Here is a 24,946-nt window from a genome sequence, read left to right as displayed (position 1 = left end):
TTAAGAAAAAATAGAAAAGGAACTTATTGGCAGATTATTGGGGTCTCATAGAATCTAAGGGGAAGGTGAATAACCTAGTCACAAGAAGGGCCAGCCTACAGGACAGGATAATGCTCTGGAACAACTCAAGCCAGGAGCTTAAATATCTCTAAGGTATTCTCTATACCGTTTATCTCCTTTTCTCTTTGTTCTCTCTCTCTACGTATTCTTTACATAGTAGGAAAAAATGGCTGCCAATGGTATCAGGATTTTACTTGCAGAGCATACAGCTATAGGACAGAGACCACCTTGATCTCCAGTGTTTCCAGATCTAAAACTCCCAGGGAATAATTCACTGGCTCTGCTTAGGTACCCATCATGACTACTGCTGTAGCCATGGATGGAAGTAGGAGGAAAGAAAATGAGGGAGTATTTGAGGGATTTCCAGGAAGGGAGGTACTATGTGGATAAGTCGTAACTACCTATTACTTAGGCCTTCTTTGTTTATCTCCATCTCTGAGATGGGTAATTTGGGGATAAAGGTGATCACTCCTGCTTTAAACTTTTTCTGACTTGGCTGGTCTGAGTGCATGGTGTCTACAACTAATTGATCACAACTAGTTACAGATTTATTTGTTCCTCCTCCACTTCCACTGCTTCACTTGGCTAGCCTAAAACACAAACAAACAAACAAACCCTTATTCTGACTTAACACTACTCTGCAAATGACTCTACACTCAGCTCGGATGATGAGCTCAGAAAGATGACATTTACATGACAGAGTTTCTCAGTTTGTATGTTGTCTTCTGTGTTCCATGCAGTCTGTAACTATTTACTTCATCTAGAAAAGGCCCACCCATAATCTGAGCAAGCAGGAAATAGGATTTTGATTTGGTTTTTTATTTGCTAAGGAGTGCTATGCAACAATGAAAAGCTTAGCAGTCAATTGCTACAAGGTTTTACTTGCTTCAAAACCTTACTTTTTAATACTATTTTCAAGCAATACAGAAATTTACTAATAAGTACTTTTATAAAGAATATTTGAGGAGAAAAAAAACAAAGATGATTACAAGAGGCCCTGAGCCTAGCAATTATGGTCAATAATTCATGTTTGGGGGCCCATTACTAATGGTATAGAGGCATAAATTCCTCTTGATCTAACTTTCCCTTGAAATCACTGTTCTTTGCAGTAAAAAAAAAAAAAAAAAAAATTACACTGAGGTTTACCAATAAATTGTCATAGAGTATATTCATACTTTAATATGCACCCTTTAATATCTCTCTATTCTCACTAGGGTTTTTCTATTACAGTATTTTAGAAATCATATTCATATCTCTGCAACTTGCTTTTTTAACTTAAATGTATCATATTTATTCTTCTAAGACTTGGTCAATGTACACAGATATAATAATTTTTATTAGCTATATGGGATTACTATAGTATGAATGATTCATTCACATTATCATTCTCTTATTGATAGACATTTGGGTTATTTCCAGTTTGGGGCCATTATTTTTAAATGCTGCAATAAACATATACCCTTAACACATATGTATAGGAACATATGTGTTTAGTTTATATGTTTTTATATATTGAGTTTTTCTATAAAATTTATATTAAAGAAATTATCAAAAGTGGGATGTCAAAGCATAGCATATTTTTAACTGATAAATTCTACCAAATACTTTCCAAGAAGATTATAGCTAATTATACTTTCATAAACAAAGTATGATATTTCCATTTCCCATAACTATATGAGCACCAGACATTATTAATCTTTTACTATCCATCAATCTGATAATAAATGGCATATTGTATTGTTTTGTGTTTTCCTGACTACTACTAAGATTGCATGCTTACTATATTTATTATCCACTCTTTTCTCTAATAAATTGCCTATTATTTTATTCTGCCTATTTTTCTTTTGTTTAATTATCATTTTCAATTTGTAGTTCTTTATGTGAAGATATTATTATACCTTAATTTTTATTTCATCTATATTTAATATTACTATTAATTCCTTGTTTCTCACATGTGTCACCAATGTTCCTTTTTCTGTCTAGCTTTTTTTTTTTTTTACAGTCCAGAGGTCTTGGATTTTTTTTTTTTTTAACACCTACTATGCCATGAATTCATAGGGAAGAGGTTCCAGCAGTTCCAGCAGCTCAGGCTTTTTTCCCATTGGTTCTCACAAAGTCTGCTTCTCTGGGTGGAGCAGGCTGGCACTTCAGTTGAACCCAGGTACCATTCTCTTTGGCTTCTTTCTTTTTCTGATCATTTTCCTTCAAGCATTTCAGGAAGCCATCTCAGCTCTTAGATGCTTAATGTGCTCAATACCCACCTTAATTCTCTTGGCAGGAATCTTGCCCTTAACTTGTTTGTTTACAACAATGCCAGCAGCGTGCTAGGGAACAAGGTAGACTCTTTCAGCTTCCCCATGGTAACACTTGTGGGGCATTCCTTTTTGAACAGTACCCACTCCTTTGATGTCTACAATATCACCTTTCTTACAGATTTGCATGTATGTGGCCAAAGGAACAACTTTTCTAAAAGGCCTAAAAATCACATATGGGGTGCCTCTCATCTTTCCTGTTGTGTTTGTCGTTTTGGCGAATTACTGGTTCCTGCCCAAAGGACTGTCTAGCATTTCCATATTGTTTTTTTTAATGATGCTTTTTATCATAAACAAACATCTAGTTTTGCTTTGTTTTTCACAGATGTTTTAATCTTTTCCTTTATGAATTCTTGTCTTCCTGAATGACTTAGAAAGTTTTTCCACCCATCCTCACTGCCATAGACTGAATGTATTCCCCACCAAATTCAAATTCATATCTTGAAACTCTAATCCCCAATGTGTTGCTATTTTTAGGTGGGGCCTTTGGGAGGTGATTAAGTCATGAGAGTGGAGCCTTCATGAATAGAATTAATGCCCTTATAAAAGAGATCCCAGAGAGCTTCCTTGCCCCTTCCATTATGTGAGGCTATAACAAGAAGATGGCCCTCTGTGAATCAGAAATCAGGCTTTCACAGACACCAGATCTGCTGGTGCTTTGATCTTGGACTTCCCAGTCTCCAGAACTGTGGGAAATAAGTGTTTGTTGTTTATAGGTTACCCCGTTTATGGTATCTGTTACAGCACCACAAACAAAGAAAGTCACACTTGTAAATCTACACGTTTCCTGATTTTTCTTTTATTGGTCTTTATTTTAGTAATGCAATTCAAATAGAATTTGTTTTATATACAATGTAGCAATCTAACTTTCTTTCATCTAGAAAGTCAATACTCAGGATTATAAAAAGTAAATAACTATCCACTTCTCTAAAAATACCCCTCAGAGGAGTACCCCCTTGATGTGTTGTCTTAAACTTTTTTCTATGTATATATAATCCTTTGATACACACACACACACACACAAATACTATATGTACAGCATGATCTATATTTATTTATTTTTCTCCAGTTTGTTTTCTTTAAAGACCTTAAAATGCTGGAAAGAACTCCAAATCAGTTGGTATACTCTACCTCATTCTTTTAAAAGGCATAATAACATCATATCTTAAAATCTGACAAACTTCACTCATTAAGGCACAACCAGTTTACTACTCCCAGCTGAAGAAATCCCCAAGGTAAAATCTTCTCTGCCCCAGCTCTCCAAATCTTGTTCTGAACAGTGGTCCCACATCTCTGAGGAGTTCTTTACTTAGTTCCCCTGGGACAGAGTCACAGTATCAGCCTTTATCTTTAAAAAGGGCAGCCTTCTAATTGCCACCTTCAATCAATCAGCTCCCAAGTCTCTCAACATTCTGAACTAGCTTTCTTTTCTATGTGTTGTAGGTCTGGCTTCTTCATTTAATATTCTGCCTGCAAAAGAAAGAACATTTGGAACAGCGCTATTCTGCTACTGACCTTTTTGGTACTTTTAAATCTATAGGGGATGAGGGGGAAATGCAGTTAAAAATAACCCAAGACTCCTTCTGCAATATTTATAGATCTCTCATCAGTCTTTGATTCCATAGACAGGTACCACTTAGCCAGGCCATATGATTTTGATATTGATTCAAGATTTTTAATCTTCCGTCAGAGCTTTTACTGCCACAGAATTTCGGAGTTCATTCATTCCTCAAATATTTATTGATGCCACTATTTACCAAGCACTATATTAAGTGCTGTGAATGTACTGGTGAACAAAACAGTCTCAGTGCTGGGTGGTTATGTACTTCTTTGAGCAAATTCTAATTCTAAATGTGATTGAAATCATTCTTTGTCTTTAATTCTCCTTCGAAGCATTTACACTAACATGATGCAGATTTTTGTGTTTTGTATGCTTTTCTGCCATAAAAAACATCAAGTTCAACGCTGTTCCTTATCTAAAGAGAAGATTTTTATGCTGTAGGTATCATCATGACACTTTTTAAACAATTTTTGTCTAAATAGTTTAGCATCTTTTTAACAAAACCAGTATTGTTTCTATGGGTGAAAAGTCATTTGGTATTCAAGAAATATTTATTGAGTCCCTAGTGAATATAGGTACTGTTCTAGGATTCAGGCCTAGGATGTGTGTGTGTGTGTGTGTGTGTGTGTGCGTGTGTGTGTGTGTGTCATAGAGCTTTTTAGCAGTGTAAGAGTATAAACTTTTTCTCTGAACAATATTTTTATAATGTACTAATTAAAATACATTGGATTACAAAGGACACTGATTGACCTATACCTTGATTAATAAGGTTAATTTTTTTTTTTTTTTTTTTGAGACTAAGGTTAATTTCTTAAAGCCCTGCTTTTAAGTAACCTCTTTAAACAAAACAAAATAAACTTCATTCATTTTAATGAGAAAGTTTATGTAGTACATCTTAACCTAAGATTCCCAAATAATTTTCAAAAAATTATATACATATTTCATATGTCTCCATACATGTTTATAATAAAAGTACATCTGTGTAAGTAATAATAAAGAATTTGAAAGTAATCAAGCATAGTAATCCAACGAATAATTTTTGTACTCAGCGAAGGAGAAAGAGATGACTTGATAGTGGGTGATGGACGTGCAGGAAAGAAGTGAGAAAATCTGGATTTAGAAAGCTCCTTCTTTTTGCACTATTTTTCTTATGAATTTTTTAATATTTTGAAGAATCTTATTACCGAGGTCAGTTTTGCTTAAAATAAGCTTTAAACATCATTTTTCAGGCACAAAAAAGCAAAGCACAAACAATGTACATACACCGAATGGAAATAGTGCATGCACACACAGACCAAAGGGTTATAAGAGATGAAGATGCTATATCTTCATATCTTGCTTGGTGTTCACAAGCAAAACAAACATGTCTGGGATTATCCAAATAGGGGATTCCATTTAATTTTTTTTTCCTGTGATATTTTGACTAGAAACTCTGCTGAGTGACTTGGTGACTGTGTTCATACCTGGAATCATAATGTTGACACAATTTCTCTTAGTGTGTATATTTAATGTATTTGGGTTAAAAAGTCTTTATGCTAGGAATTAAAAGGAGTTTTACCAATAGTGATATGACTTTGCAAGAGCTGTATTGCTGAAAGGTCATTAATTAAACATTCGTCTTGTGAGGTACACCTCATTAACATCTTATTCTATTCACAAAATGGGTATCCTTTCATCCAGTTGAGATAAAAACAAAACCAAAAACAACAAAAAAGAAACTAACAACAACAACAAGAAAAAACATTGACCAAAACAGACACAAATCCTTGCCTCTAAAGAGCTTATAAACTTCAGAATCTACATGGATGATAATTCTGTTCATGAGGTCAATTTGTTCAGCTCACAAAAGGTGCGTTTTGTCCTTAATTAATACTGGCAATCCCATCACAATGCAGTACTGCTCAAAACTAAAGCCCTAAGGAAGTAAAGTTATCCTGTTAAAAGTGTTTTTGCTTAGATGGTTACTCTGGCCTCCAAAATCTTCTATCATGATCATCTCTTTTTTCCCCCGCTTTTTAAATCCCCATACCTAGAGGACAATAGTGATCATCTCTTTGATGCTTGTTGATCTAGATGAGGGATAGACAAAGTATTGCCCAAGAGCTAAATCTGCTCTCTTCTGTTTTTGTAAATAAACCTTTACTGGAACACAGCCAAACTTGAATTGTCTATAGCTGCTTCCACACTATAACAGCAGAGTTGATGATACCACAGAAATACAAATGCAAATGCACAGAACTAGCATGACCACTTTCACCATTCTTATTAAATACAGTACTGGAAGTCCTTATCAGAGTAATCAGGCAAGAGAAAAATATAAAAGGCATGCATATTGGAAAAGACGAAGTCAAATTGGAAGTCAAATTATCCCTGTTTGCTGAAGATATGATCTTTTATCTAGAAAATCCTAAAGACCTCACCAAAAAACTATTAGATTTGATAAATGAATTGAGTAAAGTTTCGGGATACAAAATTAATGTACAGAAATCAGTAGTGTTTCTGTACACCAATAATGATCTAGCCAAGGACCACATCAAGAAGGCAATCCTATTTACAATAGCTACAAAAAAAAAAAAATGAATATATTTATTCATTTAATAAATATATTTTAGGAATATATTTAACTAAAGAGGTGAAAAATCTCTATAAGAGGAACTATGAAACACTGATAAAAGAAATCATAGATGACACAAACAAATGGAAAAACATCCCACGCTCATGGATTGGAACAATCAATGTTGATAAAGTGACATACTGTCCAAGGCAATCTACAGATTCAACTCAATCCTCATCAAATTACCAAAGTTGTTTTCCAGAGAATGAGGGGGGGAAAAAAAAAAAAAACTTCTAAAATTCATATGGAACCAAAAGAGAGCCTAAATAGCCAAAGCAGCCCTAAGAAAAAAGAACGAAGCTGGAGGTATCACATTACCTAACTTTAAATTATACCAAAGGACTATAGAGTAACTCAAACAGCATGGTATTGGTATAAAAACAGACACATACATCAATGGAACAGAATAGAGAACCCAGAAATAAGGCCACATACCTATAAACAACTGATTTTCAACAAAGTCAACGAGAATATACACTGGAGAAAGGACACCCATAGTGCTGAGAAAATTGGATAGCCATATTCAGAATGAAACTGGATTCATACCTCTCATCATATACAAAAATTAACTTAAGATGGACTAAAGACATAAACATAAGACCTGAAACTATAAAAATCCTAGAAGAAAATATAGGAAAAACTATTTTGGACATTAGCCTAGGCAAAGAATGTATGACCAAGTCCTCGAAAGCAAATACAACAAACAAAAATAGACAAACAGGATTCTGTTAAACTAAAAAGCTTAAAAGAAATAATCAACAGAGTAAAGAGACAACCTTCAGAATGGGAAAAAATATTTGCAAACTATGGATCTGACAAAAAGCTAATGTCCAGAATCTACAAGGTATTCAAAGAGCTCAACAAGGAAAAACCAAATAATTCCATTAAAAACTCGATAAAGGTTGGGTGCAGTGGCTCATGCCTGTAGTCATAGCACTTTGGGAGGCCTAGGTGGGAGGATCCCTTGAGCCCAGGAGTTTGAGACCAGCCTGGGCAACATAGGAAGACCCCATCTCTACAAAAAAAAAAATGCAAAAATTAGCCAGGCGTGGTGGCATGCACCTGTAGTCCCAGCCACTTGAGAGGCTAAGGAAGAAGGATCACTTGAGCCTAGGAAGTTGAGGCTGCAGTGAGCCGAGATCTTGCCACTGCACTGGGTGACAGAGCAAGACCCTGTCTCAAAAAAAAAAAAAAAAAAAAAAGTGCTGTGCGCAGTAGCTCACGCCTATAATCCCAGTGCTTTGGGAGGCCGAGGCGAGTGGATCATCTGAGGTCAGGAGTTCAAGACCAGCTTGGCCAACATGGTGAAACCCCATCTCTCTACTAAAAATACAAGTTAGCCAGGCATGGTGGTGGGCACTTGTAGTCTCAGCTATTCAAGAGGCTGAAAGGCAGGAGAATTGCTTAAACCAGGGAGGCAGAGGTGGCAGTGAGCCGAAATTGTGCCACTGCATTCCAGCCTAGGGCACAGAACGAGACTCCACCTCAAAAAAAAAAAAAAGTAGGCAAAAGAAAAAGACATGAACAGGGAGAGGGAGAACATCAGGATAAATAGCTAATGCATGCTGGGCTTAATACCTGGGTGATAGGATGATCTGTGCAGCAAACCACCATAGCATACGTTTACCTATGTAACAAACCTGCATATCCTGCAAATGTATCCTGGAACTTAAAATAAAATTAAATTAAAAAAAGAGACATGAACAGACAATTTTCAAAAAAGACAAACAAGTGGCCAACAAACATATATAAAAAAAAAGCTCAATATCACTAATCATCAGAGAAATGCAAATTAAAACCACAATGAGGTATCATTTTTCACCAGTCAGAATGGCTATTATTGAAAAGTCAAAAAGCAACAGATGTTGGCAAGGACGTGGCGGAAAGGGAATGCTTATACACTGTTGGTGGGAATGTAAATGTGTGCAACATTTATGGAAAACAGCATGGAGATTCCTCAAACAACTAAAAATAAAACATTTAGTTTGGTAATCCTACTACTACGTAGGCACCCAAAAGGAAAGAAAGTATTACATCAAAAAGATATCTTCACTCATATGTTTTTTCTAGCACTATTCACAACAGCAAAGATATGGAATCAACCTACATGTCCATAAGTGAATGAATAAAGAAAATGTGGCATATATACTATGGAATGTGACTCAACCATAAAAAGAATGAAATCATGTCTTTTGCAGCAATGTGGGTGAAACTGGAGTTCATTATCCTCAGTGAAATTGCTCAGAAATAGGAAGTCAAATACCACATGTTCTCATTTATCAGTAGGAGCTGAACAATGGGTGCACATGGACATATAGAGTGGAATACTAGACACTGGAGACTCCAAAAGGTAGGAGGGCTGAAAAATTACCTGTTGGGTACAATGTTGACTATTCAGGTGATGGACACACTAAAAGCCCAGACTTCACCATTACGCAGTATCTGCACGTAAGAAATCTGTGTTGTACCCTCTAGATATATAAACATTGATGAAATTTAAATGGAAAAAAATTTACAGAATTGAGTAGTTGTGACAAAGCTCCTCTGGCCCACAAAGTCAAAAAGTATGTACTACCTAGCCCTTTATAGAACAAGTTTTGACCATTACTGATCTCGATTTCTGGGGCTTCAAGTACAGTGTTATTGAATATTTGAGCAGATCTAAAGGGATGCAGCCTTGCATTCATAAGGGATCCAGCCTTACCTACAGAGCTCATATCTCTCCTGAAAAGCAAATAAGGAGCAGATCTTTACCTTCACATTTTCATAATATTAGAATGCTTTGCCGCCATTGCCCCTGGTGCTTAATGAATGTTTTTGTTTGTTTGTTTTGAGACAGAGTCTTGCACTGTCGCCCAGCCTGGAGTGTAGTAGCACAATCTCGGCTCACTGCAACCTCTGTCTCCCGGGTTGAAGAGATTCTCCTGCCTCAGCCTCCTGAGTAGCTGGTATTACAGGCGTCCGCCACCACACCCAGCTAATTTTTTATTTTTACTGGAGACAGGATTTCATCATGTTGGCCAGGCCGGTCTCAAACTGCTGACCTCAAGTGATCTGCCCGCCTCAGCCTCCCAAAGTGCTGGGATTACAGGCGTGAGCCACCATGCCCCGCCGAGTGAGTGTAACTTTTAACAGGCAAATCTGATCATGTCATTGCTTGGTTTAAAACTCTTGGGTAACATCTTCCTCATTCTTTGGATATGATGAATATCTTAAATACAATCACAAGGTGCTTCAGATTCTGACCTCGCATAGTTTTCCAGCCTTATCTTTGGTGTCTCTCGTTTCATTCTCTTCACTAGGAGATCAAACACTTCCACTCTGAACATACCTCTGTCCCCTTTGAACACTTGTTTTCTTAGTCTGAACAGCAGCTCTTATTCTGCCACCCTCCATCCAGGTTAATTCCAACACATCCTTCAGTAAAAATCACTGTTTTAGGAAAGACTTCGGTGGCGTCCCTCTGCCCTGTCCCTATCTAGGTTAGACTTTCATAGCTTCTCTATTTTTCTTCCACAGCAGTTTTCAGAATAGCAAATATCTACTTGTTTATGCTATTTCCTTAGTTTTGTGTTTCTACTAGATTCCATAAAGTGTAGGACAGATTTTTTTCTGTAAGTGGATGTAGCTCCAGTGCTTAGCAAGTACCTGATACAGAGCAGTCAAATTCATGGAATGAATTTATGAACAATTAGAACACTTACACATCAGACATTTTGCAGTAAATTTGTACTCGGTAGTTATTGGGAGTCAAATTAAGAGTGAGTGACCTGGGCCAGGCACGGTGGCTCACGCCTGTAATCGCAGCACTTTGGGAGGCTGAGGCGGGTAGATCACTTAAGGTCAGGAGTTTGAGACCAGCCTGACCAACATAATGAAACTCTGTCTCTACTAAAAATACAAAAAATTAGCCAGGCACCTAATTAGGTGCGCACCTGTAGTCCCAGCTACTTGGGAGGCTGAGAGAGGAGAATTGAACCCGGGAGGCAGAAGTTGCAGTGAGCCGAGATTGCACTACTGCACTCCAGCCTGGGTGACAGAGCGAGACTCCATCACAAAAAAAAAAAAAAAAAGGTGCGCAACCTGAAGCATGAATGTCTTACAAAATTATGTGAAGTTGTTCCTTCTATCAAGATCTAATTAAGAAGTGATCCACTAACTCGAGTGTAATGCTAATATGTTTTTTTTTATAGTCTTTTTTCTTTTCTTTTTTTTTTAAAGAAAGCAATATACTTTATTGCATTTCTTTTTTCTTAATTGATACCAGGAAGCTCAAAAATAAATTTATTGTTTATTTATAGCAATGCTCTCCAAACCCACATTTCTGGTAAAATTTCTTCCTATCTTATTTACACAGCTTATTAGCCTTTTTGTTTATTTTTAAATCTGTTGAGTATTTGCTTCATAGCCTGGGCAACATGGTGAAACCCCATTTCTACTAAAAATACATAAATTAGCTGGGCATGATGGCACATGCCTGTAGTCTCAGCTACTTGGGGGGCTCAGGTAGGAGGATCAAAAAAGTATTTGCTTCATATCAAGTCTCTTCAAGTTTGTTTTTTGTTTTTGTTTTAGATATAAGATCTCACTATGTCATCCAGGCTGGTCTCAAATTCCTGGGCTCAAGCAATCCTCCTGCCTCAGCCTCCCAAAGTGCTGGGACTACAGGGTGAGCCACCGCACCTGGTCACATAAGCCACATAATTGCATCTTAACTCTGTTTAAGACTCATTCTTCTCATCAGAGTAAGTCCAGAAAAGCATATAAATAGCACTTCTTTGGCCATATCTGAACAATTGGTAAGGATGGAAGCTACAGCTGGTCTCAGAGGTTCTAAGGGTCCTGATTGAAATTCTATGACTGTCTTGCTCATGGGGGAGAGGAAAGGGGTAGGTGTGATGTCCTAGAAGTTAATAGTTTTTTTTTTTAAGTTAGCAAAATAAACTGAAGCCAGTTATCCACTGCTTACGAAATGTAAATAGCATATTAATATACTGTGGCAGCAACTTGGCAACACTACTTTCTGTGCCAGACCTGCAGGGTGTAGCCTTACGTGTGTGCATCCAGTTTGAGGCTAGGACCTCCTAGGCCACTTCTTGCTTCTCTGGTAGGCTGGTTTTTAAGTTACTCCTCCTGCCTCCTTAAGTACATCAGGCTGGGGAGAGGAGGTGAACTAAGAGTTCATCAGTTTAGGAGGTGGGGGAATTTAATCATACGTTTGCCTTTTCTTTAGATGATTAAACAATGAGTGTTTATGAAATCAAGAAAAATGTTTTTCCCCCCAGAGTTTTCTTTTCAAAGACTTCTCTGTGCATTCTGGCTAATTTAAAAAGAACCCCATAGGGTGCTTATTTTTGCACACATATATTGCCAGAGTAGTTCCTGTTTTGGTTTAAATGTGTTCCTTCTTTTTAGCCAGATGAAAGAGAACTTTCTCTAAAAAGAACTTGTCTGCTGATCATGTTTGTTAGAATGAGCCTAAATAAAGTTTCTGTTAAGAGCTTAACTGTTTAGTTAAATCCTCTTGGCTAAATTACCTGGCGAATATTTGTCCTTGGATGATGTAACCACAGTCCGCTCATTACTCTCTTTCCAATCTGAAATGTGTGTCTCTCCCTCTCCTGAGGACTACCAGGAAGTGAGTGTCTTGAATAAGCAGCTTTCCCTCTCATTCAGCTAACCTATTCCTTGTGCAGTTGGATGTTGGGGTGTGGGTGTGGGTATATGAAATATGCTAGGCACCACAAGTGAGCACGATCAATCCTGCATCAGGTAAGGGGCTAGGAGGGGACTGCCTAGGTTAAGCCATAGAGAAATGACATCTTGAAGGCGTTAGATAAGAGAGAAGAATGTTTGAAAGGGAAAGGCCATGGAAAGAAGTAGAAATACCCTTCAAAAGTCTGTGGAGCCTGGCATGCAACTGTAAAATTAAGCTTTCCTGATAGATAGTTTTCCTCAGGAGAAAATTCTGGGAAGATACAACTGCAAAATAGGTAAGTACATCAATAGTGAGTTATTGATACATGATAAACATGGATGATTCTCAAAAACATTGTGCTAAGCAAAATAAGTCAGACACAAGAGACCACTTACTGTACGACTTTATTTATAAGAAATTTCCAGAATAAGCAAATCTATAGAGACAGAAAATAGACTAGCAGTTTCCTGGGGGTGGGGTGGAGGAGGAGGTGGACAGTGGCAGGGCAGGGGGCAGGAGGCTGGGGGCAAGTTGAAATTGTATCAGAGGTTATGAAAATGTTCTGAAACTGATTATAGTAATGGTGCATAACTCAGTAAATTAACTAAAAATCCCTGAATTGTACACTTGAATGGGAGGATTTTATAATATGTAAAATATATCTCAATAAAGCTCCTTAAAAAAAAGGCAAGATCGTCATCTGTTCAAAGGGACTAAGGATAGAACTTTTTGAGTATAAAGATAGAAGTTCTCTTAACTATTACAATCTCCCATCATCTAAATAGTGTACAGTCAGCTTTGTTTCTACAAGGGAGAAAACCAAGAAAAGAACCATTCCTTGAGTACTCTAATGGTTTATCTTTTACTACTGTTTTGCTTTTTATATTTACTTGTGAAATAAGCAGTAGGGTCGGACATTAAAAACAAACAACAACAACAAAAAACACATGGCAACCATTCTTCGAGTTTGATGATTAGCATTACAGTTAAAATTCAAATTGGCTTTCAGAAGATAATGTTTTCTACATTTTGCTTGATGAAGGTTTAAATAAAAACCATGCAAATACGGAATGTTTTTAATACAGGCTTTAATGCTAATAAAAGGATGCTTTGCTTTCATATTTTAGGGTCAAAGGGAAAACTTTCACTTTGCCCCCTGAAGGTTCACTGAAAATTTGACAACAGGTAAAACAGGAGAATAGGTATGCAAATTTATTAACATGCATGGGGTGGAAATCACAGAGTAATTACCATAATACCCAGTGTGGTACTGTTTCAGAAAAATTCTAAAACCATGTTTTCCTCTGCTTTTAAACCAACACAATAACAACCAACACAGAAGACTTCTGTGACCCCAAAATATGTGGGAATTTCTCTCCACCATCAACCAACCAATCACTTCTACAGGGAACACAAAAGGGTGTCCTTCAATTCAATCCCAGTACTATCTACCTGGAGATCGTTTCAGATCCTACATGTTGAGGGCTCAGACCCCAAAACTGCCTACCACCCCAAACACCAGTAGCAAGTTCAGGCCTCTGGAACTTCTTTTTCTTTCTTCCTTTCTTTCTTCTTCTTTTTTTTTTTTTCTTTTCTTTTCATTATCTAGTCATCAAGAAGCAGGCCTCTGGAACTTCTGGTCTACTGGCTTCAAGTTGAGATTTCCAAGACCTTCTATCTGGGCGGGTGAGGTATAGGGGAAGGGGCATGGAATTTCCATTCCCTCGTTGGGCCCACCACCCTCCAGGAAACTCCATATGTTCAGCTATCTGGAAGCTCTTTGAACCCTGTCCTTTTGAGTTTTTATGGCGTCCTCATTACATAAGCATGATTGATTAACCCATTGGTGAGCAAGTGGACTTTCAGCCCCTTTCCCCTCGATGGAAGTTGGAAGGTAGGGCTGAAAGTCCCAACCCTCTAATCATGCTTTTGGCTTTCAGGTGACCAGTCCCACCCTGAAGCGATCAGTCTAGTTTAGCATACAAAAAGAAAGAACTTTGGAGATTCCAAGGATTTTAGGGGTTGTATTCCAGGAAGCAGGAGGGAAACCAAATGTATATTTCAGAATTTCACAGATTCAGATGCTTATATACCCTTTCTCAAGGGGAGATGGGAAATGTAGATAATTGTTCTGGTAGGTATTAACTCATTCGGGAGAATGGATAGGTTAGGGAGACTGTCTGAAGGCAGACACTATGGGAACGTGAGGAGTGGATCTGGGCAAAAACAACCATTGTCATATTTCACAGATAGAGTCCCCCAGGTAATTGCTTGGAGCTGCGCTCAGAAGAATAGATGAAAAATCTGTCTTAGCATAGTAACTTCAGCCTCTGCTCTTCTCTGGTGGTTGATCTTTCCTGGTTATTTGACCAGATTTCTTGGGAGGAAGTATTAAGACAACTGCATTTAAGCTTTCTTAGTCAGATAAGGAAATTCCAGAGTCTCTCCTGGTGCTTTGGGAAAGAGGATATGAGAGGCAGGGAGAAAGGAGAAAGGCCACAGAGATACTGTGGTTCCGAGGTTAATTTTTCAGAACTTTCAATTTCCAAAGCAGTCAGTATGGCGAAGTGTCATATTTTGGGGAATTGTTTTCTTTGACCCAACAACATTCAACCGCATCAGACTGTGAACTCAGCTCTCCCTGGGTATCCTCAGAGAATTGGGTCCCCAACCTCCAAGGATACCAAAATTAAAAGATGCCCCACCCCAGTCCCCAATATAAAATAGCATAGTATGTGCATACAAACTATGCACATCCTCTTGTATACAGTCATGCATTGCTTAAAGAAAGTTCTAAGAAACGTGTCAGTAGGCGATTTCATCATGTACCAACATCATCGAGTGTGTTTACACAAAGTTAGATGGTAGAGCCTGCTACACACCTAGGGCATATGGTATATGGCCTCTTCTCCTAGCCTACAAACTTCAGTACCATCATGTTAAGGTACTGAATATTGTACACAATAGTAACACAATGGTATTCGTGTATCTAAACATAACTAAATGTATAAGAGGAACTGTAAAAATATGGTATTATAATTTTAGGGGAAGAATCTTCTTATAAGCGGCCTCTAATTAACTGAAATGTCACTATGCTCATGACTGTAATTTAAGTCATCTCAAGATTGCTTACAACACTTAATAAAATGTAAATGCTATGTAAAGAGTTGTTATACTGTATTTTAATTTTTTGTATTATTTTTATTGTTGTATTGTTATTTTTTATTGTTTCGTTTTTTCCCGAATATTTTCCTTTCCTTTTCTTTTTTTTTTTGAGACAGGGTCTCCCTCTGTTGCCCAGGCTGGAGTGCAGTGGCACGATCTTGGTTCACTGTAACCTTTGCTTCCCAGTCTCAAGCCATCCTCCCACCTCAGCCTCCCAAGTAGCTGGGACTACCATGCCTAATGTTTATATTTTTTGTAGAGATGGGGTATTGCCATGTTGCCTAGGCTGGTCTCGAACTCCTAAGCTCAAGCGATCCTCCCACCTCAGTCTCCCAAAATGCGGGAATTACAGCTGTGAGCCACCGTGCCAGGGATTTTTCCAAATATTTTCAATCTATGGTTGGTTGAATTCCTGAGTGCAGAACTTGAGGATTCAGAAGGCCCACTATGTTATCTAGCTGAAGACTGCTTCTGCTTCACTTAGGGAAAATAAGTATTTATTAAGCAAATGGATAAGAGAACACAAAATAGTGGGGAGGCTCTCACTTTATCCTCATCCTCATCAGAAAAAACATGCAATTTGGCTGGGCATGGTGGCTCATGCCTGTAATCCCAGCACTTTGGGAGGCCTAGGCAGGCGGATCACTTGAGGTCAGGAGTTAGAGACCAGCCTGGCCAACAGGGTGAAACCCCCTCTCTACTAAAAATACAAAAATTTAATGCACTTAATTTAATGCATTAAATTCTAATTAGAATTAAATTAAATTAAGTACATTAGAATTTAATGCACTTAAATTCTAATCTACTTTGAGATTATATATTTGAGTTTCCATTAAAAAAAAAAAGTTACTGTTTTGTCTTCTTCTTCTTCTCCTTTTTTTTCTGAGACAGGTTCCCGCTTGTTGCCCAGGCTGGGGTGCAGTGGCACAATCATAGCTAACTGTAGCCTCAAATTCTCCTGCCTCAGCCTCCCAAGTAGCTAGGACTTACAGGCATGCACCACCAACCCCAGGTAAATTATTTATTTTTTGTAGACAGGGGGTTCTCACTGTGTTGCCCAGGGTGGTCTTGAATTCCTGGCCTCAAGCTATCTTCCTGCTGTGGCCTCTCGAAGTGCTGGAATGACAGGTGTGAGCCTCCACGCCCAGCCCTGCTGTTTTTCTTTGAAAATAAAAGAAAAACTAAAAATACAATGTAGAATAAAGTAAAAATAAAGTATAGAATATGCCAACATTTGATTATGTGGGTATTCTACCAAGCTTCCTGAGTATTATCCCCTCTCTTGAGAGCAAAATGTGGACACCATTACTGGACAAGAGTATCTCTGGCTTGCTTAGTGTCTCAGAAACTGGGAAGAATGGAGTTTACCCAGACTATAGAACCTAAAGGAAGCAATTAACAACTCACTAAAAACTTAGTTCATTTTAAAGGCAGCTTTTACCTATTCAATTGATGTGCTAACGTTTTCTTTTAAGGAAAGAGATTTCTATTGGATATGATATATACCTGAAAAAAATGTGGGATTTTTTAGGGTTTTTTTTTTTTTTTGAGACGGAGTCTTGCTCTGTCGCCCAGGCTGGAGTGCGGTGGCACGATGTCGGCTCACTGCAAGCTCCGCCTCCTGGGATCACGCCATTCTCCTGCCTCAGCCTCCAGAGTAACTGGGACTACAGGCGCCCGCCACCACGCCCCGCTAATTTTTTAAATATTTTTAGTACGGACAGGGTTTCACCGTGTCAGCCAGGATGGTCTCAATCTCCTGACCTCGTGATCCACCCGCCTCGGCCTCCCAAAGTGCTGGGATTACAGGCGTGAGCCACCGCGCCCGGCTGTCTACTGTTAAACCTTAAAATTGAAGAGGTCTTTGGCAGCTGGGAAGGTGCAGATAAACACTCAGTAACCCAGGGAGTTGCCTTCTGTGACAAAATAGAAGGTGAGAGCTTTAAAAAGAGATAGGCCAGGAGGTTCTGGCACCAGGAAGGAAAAGGTCTGGGGAGGAGCCCAGCTTTGAGAAATGGCCCTGCAGCTATGCAACAGAAAGTTGAGTGAGAATTCCTGGAGGCCACTGATCAGATTCAACAGTGACCGGGACACAAAACCATCCCTCCTGGCTGCCCTCCCACCTCCCCCACCGAACCCTCCAGGGCTCCCCTCAGTTGCTGGGTAAGAGAGACTGTGGAACTGACCAGGCCCCTCGTTCCTCTTGTCAATTTAGGCCAAAGGGGAAATGAAAAGTTGAAATGGTCTTAAATAGAAAGCACTTTTGCTACTTTCTCTTATCTGTACCTAGGGATAATTTTCATTCCAGTTAAATTATTTGGCAGATTAACATTTTAATATGTTCTTTGTTTCATTTTCCAGTGGGCCTTTTAATAAATGTAGCTGTATCTTCCAGTTTATGTCAGCTATGAGATGTCCCCTCAGCTGCCTTGAGTTTTGATTTTTTTTTTTCTTCTACTATCTCTACTCATCTCCAGATGGCCTTCTAACTTTATCAGGTTTTCTTTCTCAAGGTCATTTTTAGGAAAGCCAGTATCAGGAACTCCCTTGAAAACCCTACCAGGTATTTAGAGCTCAAATTTTGTAGTCCACGACTGAGAGTTCAAATCTGGTTGTAAAACCTTGGGTAAATAACTTATTTTCTTTAAGAGTGTATTCTCATATGTTAAATGCTGTCAACTGTACTCACTTGATTGAGCTTCTTAGAGAATTAAATGAGAAAGCATGGCAGGGTGCGGTGGCTCATGCCTGTAATTCCAGCACTTTGGGAGGCTGAGGTGAGTGAATCGCTTGAGCCCAGGAGTTTACAACCAACCTAGGCAACATGGTGAAACCCCGTCTCTACCAAAAAATACAAAAATTAGCCAGGCGTGGTGGCACGCGCCTGTAGTCCCAGCCACTCAAGAAGCTGAGTGGAAAGATGAGCTTGAGCCCAGGAGGCGGAGGTTGCAGTGAGCTGTGATCGCACCACCACACTCCAGCCTGGGCAACAGAGTGAGTCTCAAAAAAAAACAAAAACAAAAACAAAAACAAAAACAAAAAAAAGCATGTAAAACACTTAGCACTGATGCATTGTTAATGATAAAATGATAATAACCTGCATTATTACTTTTGTTGTTAAGCAACGCTTCACTCCTTTTTCCTCCCACTCTCCAAACAATCTGAATAGCTTCCACAAGAAGAAACTGAGTTTTGTCTAAAATCATTATGTGTCACCCTCTGATTGCAAGTTCTTTTGTGTTTTCTGAATCGCAGTAGATCTAAACCCAGTGCAAATGTCTCAGCTTGTGTCCTTGGATACTTACGCAAGCAAAGCAAGTCAGGTGTTAGCGGGGAGGCAATTAAAAGTGGTCTCCTCCTTTCTGTGGGTAACCAAAAATAGATAAATAAGAGGCATAGGTCTCTAGTTGAAGACATAAACCCACAAGAAAAGCTAAATTATTTAAAGATAAATAAATCTGATCATATAATCTGCCTGCTAAAAATACTCTCAAGTACCCTATGCCTGCCTCCATTTACCAGTTTTGTCAACAATACTTATCCTCCTTGGTTTATACCTTTATGATACTCCAAGATCAGGCCCTTTCCTTTCCTCCAAGGAGAACTCATCTTGGATCACTTTCATTGGCTTAGCTGAGATTGTTCACTTTCGGGGCTTTCTTATTTTTCCTCTGCCCCGAAACACACAAATAAATAAATGCCCTGTTTCTACTTGCCATCAACACTCCATCAAGAACTCTCTCACTTGACTTTTTACTTATTGGTTGTGAGTTTTCTAGATACCTAGCACTCTATCTGGAAGTTGGTGCATAATAGGCACAACTTTAGTAACTGCAGCTAGCTGACTAGCAACAGGCAGGTTGCCTCTGGCTCGGTCTGGAAGGCCCTGGCCCTGAATGTGCCTTCAGGGAAAGGGCGGGTCCAACTGGGGAAACAATATCTAATAGTTGTGCTTTTATTTGTCGACTTGTTTTAAAACCCAGGTTCATTTTTTTGAATTTGTTTTGACAGCATTCCTAAGATTTTTAATACTTTGATTAGAAATGTTCTAAGTTTTAGAAATTAATTAGACAGGCCTGGCGTGGTGGCCCACGCCTGTAATCCCTAAACTTTGGGAGGCCGAGGCGGGTGGCTCACCTGAGGTCAGGAGTTTGAGACCAGTCTGGCCAACATGGTGAAACACCATCTCTACTAAAAATACAAAATTTAGCCAGGTGTGGTGGTGCATGCCTGTAATCCCAGCTACTCAGGAGGCTAAGGCAGGAGAATCACTTGAACCTGGGAGTCGGTGGCTGCAGTGAGCTAAGATCGCGCCACTGTACTCCAGCCTGGGTGACTGAGTGAGACTGTGTCTCAAAAAAAAAAAAAAAAAAAAAGGAAATTTCATAAATTACTATCAAATTGCATGATAATAACACAGTACTTGGGAGAGCCTTGGTAAACTTAGCATAACAACACAGAAAGCGCCTTTATAATTCAAAAAGTGTCAAGAAATACCTGCTTGTTTCCCAGATGGGAAGGGCCTGACAAAACTTCCAGAAAATGTGACTAAACGTATATATATGTCAGGAATTGAAAACTATTAGCAATTAACATTCTGCACCATCTAAGACTTGTGTTTAAGACTAATGTTTATTTCCAGTTTTTTTCCTGAGTACTCTCTAGATTTCCCAGGTTAAAAATTGCTATAGTTTCTCAAATCAATTTGTCTCCTAATGGGATGATTTAAGGTGGGAAACACACATATACAATAAAAAAAAACTCAGGGCGGGAAGTAACTCTCCCTGAGTCTGTGGGTTAAACTTTCTGTTAACCCTGTTCAACTGGTTTTATAAGGCTTTCAGAAGGGGTCCTGCTGCTGCTAGTGCAGGCAGTTAAAAATAGTGTGGAGAACAAGGGCTTGGGGGAAGTCTGAGTCCAATCCTAGCATTTTGTTGATTTAATATTTCTGTGTTTTAGATGAGTCAATTTAAGCACATGACCGAGAGGCCAAGTTGGAGACCAGGTTTAGAAGAGAAAAACTTTCACTTGACTTCTAATTTGTACTCAGTGACACATGAACGACAATGTAAGTGAACGCAGGGAACTAAGGATGGGTCAGGTTAGGTGGGAGACCAGGAGTTCTTATTCTAATGTTACAGTAATTTCATGAATTTTCTTTTGCTTCTCTATCTTCTTTTTGAGTTGTAAAAGAGATTTCATGCCTTCAGTGAAATTATTATTTTTAAGCATAGTTCTATCTGAAAAGTTCTAGAAGAAAAAACCCACTATCTTTAATTTTTTCACACATAACTATTTAGTTATGTGTCCTAATGAAAAAATCTAGAAGTTATTTTTTCAAATCGAGTTTTACATATTTTTAAGCAATAAAACGTTTTATCCTGTTTTATAATGTCATATTTTTGCTTCATTTCTATATCCTTTAGCTCAGTATTAAAAAGAAAAAAAAAAACTCAAAGTGGTGTGTTTTGCAATATTGATGACCAACTAAGGTCGGGATATTTATTTCCATCTGGTAGAGTTCAACTTCTGCCTCCTGTTTGCTTTCTCCATCTGCCTGCCTCCCTTCATCTTTTTTTTCTCTTTTCCCCCTTCTCCTTAATGGAGTTGGGGTTAACCCTGTCCTAGGCCTAATCGTTGTAGCAGGCTCCCGCCTTCCTGCTACACTGGTTTCTAAGTTTTTTTTTTTTTTTTTTTTTCTTTTTTTCGGTAGGGTTTCAAATAAACTTAAATGTCTACACTTAATACTTTCACAAGCTTCAAATTCTTTTTATTTTATTTTTATAAAGAGCAGGACTCAGGCTAGGAGGGCATTTGGACTAGGTAAAAAAGAAAATCTTTGGTTTTGTGTACACAAATTTTAAAATACATTGTACAGATTTTTTTTTTTTTTTGGATACAGACCACTCTTTACAGGATCTGCGTTATTATATTTGCCTTCAGTAACTGGCTCTCCTGTCCGCATCCAGTAAGGTTTCCACTCTTCTCTTCATTGACTGCTGAAGTTACTGAAACAGTAACCACAAATGGCCTTACTAACCTACTTATTTTGCAATTACACTTTTACAAAGATATCCCACTACTCCTCTCCTAGGGTGGAGCAGAAACGGCTCCGCGGCGTTGGCAGCTCGTTTGCGAGGGACCCTGGCTCCCCGAGGCTGCAGTCTTTTTCCCTGGACTGAACGCCCCTCGGGACCGTTCCCTCCACTTTCCCCCGCACTCGCGGAGCGCACCGCCAGCACACACAGCGCTGGAGCCCGCATCGCCCGGCACCACACGCGCCTCCGGCTTGAGGAGCCAGTCACCGAGATCCGGAGCGGGAACGAGATGTAAACACGGAGTGGGAACATGCAGCCCGATCTGAGAAGGCGGCGCGAGAGTAGACACAGCCTGCGCCAGGCGGCTCTTATTTATCCAGCACTTACACTCCAGGGCAAGCGGGCCCAGGCAGCGCACTCTTGCAGAAGGATGCACTGGCGCAGAGCCTGGACCTGCTGAAGCGGGAAGGCGGAGCTAGGGCTGGGGGCGGAGCTTTCACACGCGCACCCTCGCTTCCCTCCGTCCTTCGACACAGCAACTGGGTCTCCAGCCGCCACTCCGGGTTTATTTGTTTACAAGCGGATTACGTCAGCTCCTCCCTCTCTTCCCTGTCTCTGGACCCGCCTCCTGGACTCTTTTCCCGCCCCTTTCGGCCCCGAACCGGCTTGCGTCACAATGGTGCGATATTCGGATTGGCTGGAGTCGGCCGTCACGCTCCAGCTACGCCACTTCCTTTTCGTGGCACTATAAAGGGTGCTGCACGGCGCCTGCATCTCTTCGCCCCTCGGAGCTGGAAATGCGACTGTTGAGATATTCGGATGCTGCGGAGCTGGAGGCGGAGGCGGCTGGGGAGGTCCGAGCGATGTGACCAGGCCGCCATCGCTCGTCTGTTCTTCTCTCCTGCCGCCTCCTGTCTCGAAAATAACTTTTTTAGTCTAAAGAAAGAAAAAAAAAAGTAGCCGTCCGCCCCTCACGCCCTCTCTTTCTCTCAGCCTTCTGCCCGGTGAGGAAGCCCGGGGTGGCCGCTCCGCCGTCGGGGCCGCGCCGCCGAGCCCCGGCCGCCCCGGGCCGTCCCCGCACGCCGCCCCCATGCATCCCTTCTACACCCGGGCCGCCACCATGATAGGCGAGATCGCCGCCGCCGTGTCCTTCATCTCCAAGTTCCTCCGCACCAAGGGGCTCACGAGCGAGCGACAGCTGCAGACCTTCAGCCAGAGCCTGCAGGAGCTGCTGGCAGGTGAGCAGGGCGAGGGCGTCGGAGGGACGCGGGCCCCACATCCCTGGGTCAGAGTCCGGCCGTCGGGGCTGCGGGAACCTCGGCAGCGCCCCGGGGCCGGTCGCGCTTGGGCCCCACCGCGGGACCGGTGTGGTCGCGCTGGGTGGCCGCTAACCCCGGCTGCCCGCGAGGCTTTGGGGGCTGGACGGAGGGCGCCCCCTCCCCCCAGCTGGCAAAACGAAGTGGAGAAGAAAACACGCACAACAAAGAAACTTAAACCCACCGAGGCGGGAGCTGCGGTCCGAGGACCGTCGGCGGATTTGGGGACAAAGGAGCCGCGGGGCTGGGGTGGGTTCGACGCCCCCTTCCCTCAGTCCTCTCCAACCGTTGCGTGGTCGGCGGCCCAGCCCCGGGGTGGGAAGCCGCGCCACTGCTCCGGAGCCAGCTCAGAACGGACGTGCAGTCTCCCCGCGCCTCTTGCTCCTGCCCATTAATCATCGGATTTGTCACCGGCACAATTACAGCCCTTCCCAGAGCGTGGTTTAGGGTTGCTTGTTTTTCTTCCCTTCGGGCTTAACAGTCCGGTGGCGCTTCTCATCTCCAAAGCCACCAACTCCATTGTGTGCATCTGGGGTGGGGTGGAGAAAGTAAACAGTTTCTCGCCTGGCCATAGGTGCCACTGGTTTCCCGGCTGGCCGAGGCTGCGCGCCTGATTCCTGTTTTGGCGGCTCAACCAGTTGGTTCCTGGAGATTGTTTTGTCCCGTACTACTGCGTTATTTCTAAAACCCTGCCCGCTTTTTCTCCATCCCCGCACATACACAACAACGGATGCAATCCTGGACATTTTAAAAAGTTGATAGTTTTCATTTTCGCTCCTCAAGGGAGCCTGGGGTAGGAGGAAATCACACTGGGAGCTAACGATCCTAAGCGTTGTTTCTCTGTTCTTCTTTTTTTCTATAGAACATTATAAACATCACTGGTTCCCAGAAAAGCCATGCAAGGGATCGGGTTACCGTTGTATTCGCATCAACCATAAAATGGATCCTCTGATTGGACAGGCAGCACAGCGGATCGGACTGAGCAGTCAAGAGCTGTTCAGGCTTCTCCCAAGTGAACTCACACTCTGGGTTGACCCCTACGAAGTGTCCTACAGAATTGGAGAGGATGGCTCCATCTGTGTGCTGTATGAAGCCTCACCAGCAGGAGGTAGCACTCAAAACAGCACCAACGTGCAAATGGTAGACAGCCGAATCAGCTGTAAGGAGGAACTTCTCTTGGGCAGAACGAGCCCTTCCAAAAACTACAATATGATGACTGTATCAGGTTAAGATATAGTCTGTGGATGGATCATCTTATAATGATGGATAAATTTGATTTTTGCTTTGGGTGGGCTCCTCTTGGGGATGGATTATGGAATTTAAACCATGTCACAGCTGTGAAGATCTGGCACAAGATAGAATGGTAAAAAAAAATTTTTTAAGTGACAGTGCCATAGTTTGGACAGTACCTTTCAATGATTAATTTTAATAGCCTGTGAGTCCAAGTAAATGATCACTTTATTTGCTAGGGAGGGAAGTCCTAGGGTGGTTTCAGTTTCTCCCAGACACACCTGAATTTTTACATCAGTCCCTTTAAAGAAAATCTGTATTTCAAAGAACCTTTCTCTGCAGTAAATCTCGCAGAGGAATTTGCACTATTACACTTGAAAATTGTTACTGTTAACCTTTTTGGCAGCTCAATAGGAAAGCTGAACGTTTTAAACATGGTAGTACTGGATATTTTACAAGACTTTTACCTAGCACTTAAAATATGTATAAATGTACATAAAGACAAACTAGTAAGCATGACCTGGGGAAATGGTCAGACCTTGTATTGTGTTTTTGGCCTTGAAAGTAGCAAGTGACCAGAATCTGCCATGGCAACAGGCTTTTAAAAAGACCCTTAAAAAAGACACTGTCTCAACTGTGGTGGTAGCACCAGCCAGCTCTCTGTACATTTGCTAGCTTGTAGTTTTCTAAGACTGAGTAAACTTCTTATTTTTAGAAAGTGGAGGTCTGGTTTGTAACTTTCCTTGTACTTAATTGGGTAAAAGTCTTTTCCACAAACCACCATCTATTTTGTGAACTTTGTTAGTCATCTTTTATTTGGTAAATTATGAACTGGTGTAAATTTGTACAGTTCATGTATATTGATTGTGGCAAAGTTGTACAGATTTCTATATTTTGGATGAGAAATTTTTCTTCTCTCTATAATAAATTGTTTCTTATCTTGGCATTTTAA

General features: G+C 40.5%; 1 protein-coding gene and 1 long non-coding RNA gene across 2 annotated transcripts; one reads left to right on the top strand and one right to left on the bottom strand.

Moving 5' to 3' along the window:
• Window positions 1-3,400: 3,400 nt before the first annotated feature.
• On the bottom strand, window positions 3,401-21,989 carry LOC112633990. The gene is made up of 4 exons (XR_003121708.1): window positions 21,836-21,989; window positions 21,315-21,418; window positions 18,508-18,772; window positions 3,401-3,842 (listed from the first exon to the last, which is right to left on the bottom strand). It is a non-coding gene; the product is annotated as an uncharacterized LOC112633990 (long non-coding RNA).
• On the top strand, window positions 21,452-24,946 carry BTG1 (BTG anti-proliferation factor 1). The gene is made up of 2 exons (XM_025400855.1): window positions 21,452-22,686; window positions 23,627-24,946. The coding sequence occupies exons 1-2, from the start codon at window positions 22,539-22,541 to the stop codon at window positions 23,992-23,994; spliced, it is 516 nt and encodes a 171-aa protein (XP_025256640.1). The 5' UTR covers window positions 21,452-22,538; the 3' UTR covers window positions 23,995-24,946.

The sequence above is a fragment of the Theropithecus gelada genome, chromosome 11 (assembly GCF_003255815.1).
Source record: "Theropithecus gelada isolate Dixy chromosome 11, Tgel_1.0, whole genome shotgun sequence".
In the NCBI taxonomy this organism is placed as follows: domain Eukaryota; kingdom Metazoa; phylum Chordata; class Mammalia; order Primates; family Cercopithecidae; genus Theropithecus; species Theropithecus gelada.
This window is presented reverse-complemented; position numbering and strand designations above follow the sequence as displayed.

Excerpts from the sequence above, each read along its gene's own strand:
- BTG1 (XM_025400855.1), top strand. The coding sequence starts at position 22,539 with ATGCATCCCTTCTACACCCGGGCCGCCACCATGATAGGCGAGATCGCC. Across the intron at positions 22,687-23,626 it reads CCTGCAGGAGCTGCTGGCAG|AACATTATAAACATCACTGG; the intron begins GTGAGCAGGGCG and ends TTTTTTCTATAG.